At 39.5% G+C, this 8,311-nt stretch overlaps 1 protein-coding gene and 1 pseudogene across 1 annotated transcript in view; both read right to left on the minus strand.

Annotated features, from left to right (window-relative positions):
• Positions 1 to 1,859: 1,859 nt before the first annotated feature.
• LOC115274348 lies at positions 1,860 to 2,820 on the minus strand (annotated as a pseudogene).
• A 625-nt stretch (positions 2,821 to 3,445) lies between these two features.
• Positions 3,446 to 8,311, minus strand: part of LOC115274349 (olfactory receptor 7C1-like) — an 8,731-nt gene continuing 3,865 nt past the window's right edge. Inside the window, exon 2 of the mRNA XM_029917810.1 lies at positions 3,446 to 3,467. Within this exon, the coding sequence (XP_029773670.1) occupies positions 3,446 to 3,467 (22 nt within the window). The remainder of the gene's footprint in view (positions 3,468 to 8,311) is intronic.

Genomic DNA, 8,311 nt, shown 5'->3' on the forward strand with positions numbered 1-8,311 from the left:
AGAAGACATGAACAGACACTTCTCCAAAGAGGACATCCAGATGGCCTACAGGCACATGAAATGATGCTCAGCATCACTCATCATCAGGGAAATAAAAATCTAAACCACACTTAGATACCCCATCACACCAGTCAGAGTGACTAAAATGAACAAATCAGGAGACTATAGATGTTGGCGAGGATGTGGAGAAACTATCAATAAAACTGCCCTATGACCTAGCAATAGCACTGCTTGGGATTTACCCAAGGTATATAGAAGTGCTGATGCATAGGAGCACATGTGCTACAATGTTCATAGCAGCACTTTCAATAGCCAAATCATGGAAAGAGCCTAAATGTCCCTCAACTGATGAATGGATCAAGAATATGTGGTATATGTATACAATGGAGTACTACATGGCAATGAGAAAGAATGAAATCTGGCCATTTGTAGCAAAGCGGATGGACCTCAAGGGTGCCATGCTAAGTGAAATAAGTCAGGTGGAGAAGGACAGATACCATATGTTTTCACTCATAGGTCCAACAGGAGAAACCTAACAGAGGACCATAGGGAGGGGAAGGGGGAAAGAGAATGGGGAGAGAGAGGGACACAAATCATGAGAGACTCTTCAATACTGAAAACAAACTGAGTACTGAAGGAGGAAGGAAGGGAGGAAGGTGATGATCATGGAGGAGGGCACTTGTGCGGAAGAGCACTGAGTGTTATATGGAAACCAATCTGACAATAAACTATATAAAAAATAAATAAAAACATAAAACATATTGTAAAAAATATATATGAAAAGAGATATTGAAAGAATCCCAAGAATGACACCATCAAGGCCTAAACCATAGGAGCTGCATTTCTATCACCGTCACACATAATTTATGTTTTGGACTGTGGGAGGAAAAACTAGAGATTGTATGGTGAAGGTGGATTATGGTAAACTAATCCCACAGGGTTCTAGGTGCCTCTGCTCTTGTAGATGTGATCTCCTTCCAATATAGATAGACCTAAACCTTTGGAAACTAGTATATAACCTCTGATATGTTCAACGATTTCCCTCCAAAACCAGATACTCTAACAAATACCCGCTTTCAACCCAAAAAGAAGAAGCATTTCACATTTATCCGCTGCCCTCCTTATCACATTATAAGTACTCAATATGCTACATTAAGTATATGTTTTTAAAAATCCATGCTATGGAGGTAGTGGGGTGGCTCCGTTGGTTGAGCATTTGACTTTGGTTCAGTTCATGACCTCGCAACTCATGGGTTTGAACCCTGCATCAGGCTCTGTGCTGACAGCTGAGATCTGGAGCTTGCCTCTGATTCTGTGTCTCCCTCTCTTTCTTCCTCTCTGTCTCTCTGTCTAACTCAATCTCTCTCTGTCTCTCTCTGTCTCTCTCTGTCTCTCTCTCTCTCTCTCCCCCCCCCCACATTCTAAAATGACTACACATTAAATTTTTTTTAATTCATGAAATGGAATTTTATGAGACGCTTAAACAGTTTTAATTATTTGAGGAAAAGGAATTCCTTGGTGGTTCTCTCAGTTAAGCATCCATCTCATGATTTTGGTTCAGGTCAAGATCCCACCTTTGTGACATTGAGCCCCGTTTCAAGCTCTACACTGATAGCATGGACATGACTGGTGATATTCCCTCAATATCGCTTTGTCCCTCCCCACAAACTATGGCTCTTCATCTCAAAATAAATAAAGAGAGCTTTTAAAAATACAGAAGAAATAGTTTCTCATGATGAATGAAAAACTTCTATCACCTGATTATTGTAGAAAATAAACTGCAGATTATCAGTCCATGAACTGATAAAAATATCATCATCTAGGTCTTCTAGAGGTTTAAGTCCTGTTAACTCAAGTCTTTAGCTTGAAACAAAGAATCCTAAGTGCACAGAATGTCTCTCTGCTAAAAAGCTTTCTCAGGGCTTGCTTGATTTCTCTGTTCCGCAGACCATAGATGAAGGGGTTCAGCATGGGCGTCACAACGGTGAACATCACTGACGCTATGGCACATGCTCTGGAGTTCTGTGAAGCAGCAGAACTAAGATACACCCCAAGGCTTGTACCATAGAATAAAGAGACCACCGAGAGGTGAGACCCACATGTGGAAAATGCTTTATACTTACCCTTCACTGATGAAATTCTCAAAATGGAAGCTACAATTCTAGAGTAAGAGGAAAGGATGCCAATGAGTGGAACAACACCCAGAAGTCCACTTGCCAGATACATGGCCAGGTCATTGAGGAAGGTATCAGAGCAAGCAAGTTGGATCACCTGACTAAGTTCACAGAAAAAGTGCAGGATTTCCAGCTCTGTGCAAAAAGAGAGTCGTAAAATCATTAAGTCATGTATTAAAGCAATAAGAGCATTCAACACACAGGATATCAGAAATAGAATGCAGCAGAACCTGGGGTTCATGATGACCATGTAGTGCAGTGGATGACAGATGGCCACAAACCGGTCATAGGCCATCACTGTCAATAGTAAGTTGTCTAGTCCTGCAAAAAAAATGTAAACGCACATCTGGCTGAGGCAGCCTTCATAGGTGATCGCTCTGCTCTGCATCTGGATGTTCAGCAGCATCTTTGGGATGGTGGTGGAGGTGAAACAGATGTCAGAGAAGGACAGGTTGGAGAGGAAGAAGTACATGGGTGTGTGTAAGCGGGAATCTGTGATAATGGCCAGAATGATGAGTAGGTTCCCAGTGAAGGTGACAAGGTACATGGACAGGAACAGCCAAAAGAGCAGTGACTGCAGCTCCTGCTCTTCTGAGAGTCCCAGGAGGATAAATTCTGTAACACGGGTTTGATTTCTTCCTTCCATGTAACTGATGAAAATGGCTGGAACAGAGACAGCGCATTGTAAAGGCACCAGCATGATCACAGAATTAGGAGAAATGCTTTGTTTTCAACATGCTTCATTCTTTAATTCTTACACATTTACTATCAAGGTAGAATATGTACCAGAAAATTTCAGGGACTCTCAAATGCTCCATGACTAACTTTTTCCAATTCTTGTTCTAAATCAAAATAATTATTGAAACAATGTTCTCCCAGTAAATTTCCAGAGACCTTCTGTTGTCACCAAAAAAAATTTAATAAAATACCTTGTGACAAATATTTTTAAAAGTATGGAAAAAAATAGTGATGGGTGTTTGACCTTAACAAGACTGGGTCTTAGATGTGTGTGTGCAGCAGAGGGAGGAATAAAATATTAATAAAGGAATAAATGATGTTTCAAGTGGTGGTTACAACTAATAAGTAAAATAATTCAGGACAAAGTAGTTCTAAGTGAAAGGAAACATGTCATTTTACCGTGTGCGATCAGGGGCTTCTGACCTGGAAAAGTAAGGGATATACCAACTATGTGGATAATAACTTTGAGAAAACCAGGCAAGGGAGAGAAATCACATGTGCAAAGACCTTGAGTCGAGAACTCTCTCAAATCATCAGGCAACATCAAAGAGAAAGCTGTGAGAGGAGCAGGTAACACAAAGGGAGTAGGAGTTGAATGTAAATAAGACAGAGAGGAATTCAAAGCCTTCTGCGTTTATGGAAACATTTGAAGGCAGTGGACATCTCAGTTCACTGTTGTTTTTATATGTATATGTTACATATGGACATATGATGTTTGTCTATAAAAGGATACATTTTATGTAATGTATACAAATGGAACATAATTAATTTCTACATAATTCTCTCAGTCTTTACTCTAGATCTCTAGTTGGGCTAAATTCTGCATTATGTCTTTTTAAGAAACCTTCAGTTTGCTATAAATGCTTTGCAAGTATGTACTTCATAATAAATTCTCTTTTCGCTATTCACACACACAAAATGAATGTAGGAAGAGATACAGAGAGAGATAGACAGAGAGAGAGCGTTCTCCATTATTGTGATACTCTGTACTCTTGTAGCTGAAGCACAACTCTTTAAAAAGGAGGGGACATAAGTCAAAGAGCTTCCATCTCCTAGGAGAACTTCATTTTGTGATGAAGGCATTCCAGTAAAGTACTCGTGGCTAACGGTCACTAGAACCACACAAAATTAGAATTATCACCAATCTTTCTCAATCTCTTTCCAAAAAAATCAAATGGGAAACACTCCTAATTTATTCCTTCAGGCTAGCGTTGCACTAATATCAAAGCCAAGAAGAGATATTGCAAGAAAAGTAAAATACAGGATGATATTCCCAAAGAATATTGATATGAAATCTTTGACTAAATATTGCTGATTCAACCACAGCAGCTTTTGATCATGATGTAGAAAAGGGACCAAGTAGGATTTATTCCTGGAAGGTAAGCAGGGTTTAACTAATTAATCTCCCTTGGTGTAATACAACATATTAACAAAATGAAGAATAAGATCACAAGAGTATCTCAACACATGGTAAATAAAACATGACAAAATGGGGCATACCTTAATAGTACCAACATTCAAGAAACTAAGAATAGAAGGAAAGTTATACAACACAAATAGGTCATTAGATAACCCACCTCTAAAATTATTCCCAATGGTGAAACACTGAGAGTGACCTCTAAGATAAGCCAAGACAAGCATGTCTGCTTTCATGCCTTTTATGCATGTGCATTGCATCTTCTAGACAGAGCAACTGGTCAGGAAAAAAAAATAAACAAAAAAATACGAAGGAAATAAAGGTATCAAAATTAGAATGGAAGAAGTAATATGATTCCTCTTCACAAATAAGGTGATCTTATTTTTAAAAGATACCACTAAAGGCACCTGATGTCTCAGTTGGTTAAGCATCGGACTCTCAGTTTAGTATCAGGTACTGATCTCACAGCTTCATGTGTTTGAGCCCCACATCGGACTCTGTGCTGTCAGTGTGCAGTGTGGAGCCTGCTTGGAATCTGCTCGCTCGCTCTGTCTGTCTCTCTCTCTCTCTCTCTCTCTCTCTCTCTCTCTTGCTGCCCCTTCCTTACTCATGCTTTCTCTGTGTCTCTCAAAATAAATGAATAAACAAAAAATTTTTTGTCAATGGCACTAAAAACAAGAAAAACTGTTAGAGTAACACCGAATTCAGTAAAGTTGTAAAATATAAGTAAATTCAAAAGTAAAATTCAGATAACCATATGTTGGCACTCATAGGTCTAACAGGAAAAAACTAACAGAGGACAATAGGGAGGGGAAGGGGGAAAGAGACTTGGGGAGAGAGACACACACAAATCATGAGAGGTTATTGAATACTAAAAATAAACTGAGGGCTGAAGGGGGAGGGGGAAAAGGGGGTGATGGTCATGGAGGGGCACTTGTGGGAAGAAGCACTGGGTATTATATGGAAACCAATTTCACAATAAACTATTATTAAAATAAAAACAAGAGTAAAACTCATGTAGCCAATGAAATCCTACGATGGAATGTAGCATGAGGGGAAAGAAAAACATTCTAACCGCATTAGAATTGTGTGACACAATCTCAGTGAAATACATGCACCAAAAACGTGCATAAAAAACAAGATCTGAAAAAGAGAAGCGTCTGTAAAACAGGACATGGAAGAAATTACACAGACGCATATTCTACACTTGTGAAAATGTACTCTGGAGGGTACTGTGAACAAGGCAGATACTCCTGTACACATGAACTGAAATTGAACTTATAAGGAAATAGATAGTAAATGGTGGGAATTACGGTATCACATGTGGTGTTGGTCTTTACATGTAAGCAAGGTGGAGTAGTTCTTATGATCCTTTGGTAATAAATTAGAGTTGGAACCATCAGTATGAACTTGCTTTCTCTAATATAAAAAAGAGAGAGAGAGAGTACCATATAGACACATGTATGGATGTCTGCATATACACTGAGTAGTAAACACTCATATGTTCTTTGCAGCTCCGTTGAGGGGATATAGAGACCCTGGTAGAAACAAGCACAGCATGTACCAAGATTTCAATCTCACCCCATGACCCTATAAAATAAAACAGTACTCCTTGCAGAAATGACTGACTGTAGGGCTCCGGAGGTAAATACATTAAGCTGCAGGAGAAGCTGAAACATCGTTTCCTGTAACACGTAATGAAATGCTGCCCCCAAAACCCAAAATGATGGAGACATGCCAAAAGGACATCTCAGTTAACCAAAGGACTCTCCATTGCCAAAGTTGAAACACTTTGAGCAACCAAATAAACTAGTATTAGGTTACAATACAGAGTATATAATGTAAATAACTGAAAGACAAATACTGAAAAAACAATCTCAAGTGCAAAAGACAGCCAATGATTTGCACAAGTATTCTATTCCTGAGGAGGAGTAAATACACACCACTACATAGATGGGGTTGACCTAGAAATTCCCTACAGGAGTACTGGATGGAGAAAAAAAAGGGAAAGAGAAATCTGACACATAACGTGTCAGCAAGGACATTAATGTCAAAACCACTGTGAATTAGTCATGTTGACAGTGTGTACCCCTGATGTCAAAAAATGAACTTGCCTGTTTCCCTCCCTGCTCTTCTTCTCCAACATCAACAGTCCCAGTCTACTCACCAGAAAAAGAATAATAAGGCAAGTCCAAACAAAGATTACCTTACAGAATGCCTTCCTAGTACTCCTAAACTATCACTGCATCAAAAACAAATGAAGCCTGAGAAAAAGTCACTGCATGTGGAAGCTCAGCAGATATGAGGATTAAAAGTGACATCTATGAGAGACACGATGTGTTCATAACTGCAGAAACTGAGAAGGGAGCTCAGGAGAACCCTCTAAAAAATTATACCAAGTTTCTTTTTAAATGTACAACTGTTCAAATACTAGGGCAGATTAAAAATTAAAACTATTAATGAAAAGCAAAATTTTTGGAAACACTGAACTCTGAGTGTTTCCCTAAGGCTCTGTTATGTGTATAAGCTGTGACTCTTTCCATCAGTAAAATAAAATGATACCACATATAGGCTTATGAAAATTTTCAATAAAATGATGGCCATTAGGTATCTGCACTGTTTACAGGATCATTTGAGAAAGAGTGAAAAAATTCATCTGAATTTCTGTGTTCATGATTCCCACCCCCTCAGAGACCCATTCTGTGACTCCCATCTCACCCCCCTAGAGCAATTTCTGTCCCTCAATATCCCCTCTCACACACAGACTGCAGCAATACTTTCTTCCTCACAATTACCTGGGTCATGTTTACATAGAGAAGACATGGTCATAGCTGTCCTCTGACATAAAACCTGCACTTACATGTCACTAATGTCAGATTTCAATTTCAACCTTCTAGGCAAAAATGTAAGAATGTTTATTAATCTATTGCCTACCCAGTCAGGGTCACTTGGGTTCATTTTGCCGACCCGGCCCCTCATTGTAGGAGACAATAACGGGTATTTCTAATCCCAGCAGCACAACGTCTGCTTTATTCATCTCTAAATTCCCTCCTCTGCTGTTTCTTCCTGGACTGCTCACCTCCCTCGTGCCCTTGGAAGGATCCCAAAAACAACGTCCAGACTCAGCACCTTTAAGCTTCTCTGTGAAGCCTTCACTGACTCCCAAGAAAGAGTCCTTTTTGTGAAAACAAGTACAAACAAAATAAAGAGACAATGTCAGAGGATCTACTTCCCCAGATTTCAGTGCAACCTCTCTCTATCACATTTCTTTATTATTTTTACATCTCTCGCTCTGATTGCAGTCAGAACTTTGAGAGGAAAAAACGATGCCTTACTAATTTATTTATTCCAAGGATAAATAATAGTGTGTGCACACATTAATTGCTGGGGGTGGGGAATGGTGAATGTCTACAATGGAGAACTGTTTCAGTAGTGGTAAATAGTCACTCCCAGCAGTGGAAGAACCAGCAAAGAAAACAGAAGAAACACTGTGGAGAGATTAAGGCAATTCACTTAGCACTAACCTTCGAGGAGACAGATCAGGGAGCGAAGGTTCAGTGTATCCAGAGATTCACTCCAGGATCACGGCCTTACGGGCAGGGCTTGCCATCGCTAAACACTACTTAACTAATTGTCCAGCTTGTTGCTCCACAATAACTCTGATACAAGGATTCCATCCCACCATAACACATCTACACAGTCCTTGTGATGATGCCGAGGCTCACCTAGATGTTAGCACAGAACAGCGTGAGATCAATGACCCAGTCTCTCCCATGGATGATTGGTGCTGCTGAAAATTATGTCCTCAGGAAGGGAAAAGACAAGGTCACACTCGTAAAGGCTTTAGAACACACCTATGTGATCATATCACCCGAGATTACAGGAGTCAACTTCCTGCATGAAACAAAGGCATTTTCAATTTCTATAACTGTAGAAAATAAATCCCAGGAGTCTCATTTAAAAAATAATATTTTGTCTCTCC

Source organism: Suricata suricatta, chromosome 12, assembly GCF_006229205.1.
Source record: "Suricata suricatta isolate VVHF042 chromosome 12, meerkat_22Aug2017_6uvM2_HiC, whole genome shotgun sequence".
In the NCBI taxonomy this organism is placed as follows: domain Eukaryota; kingdom Metazoa; phylum Chordata; class Mammalia; order Carnivora; family Herpestidae; genus Suricata; species Suricata suricatta.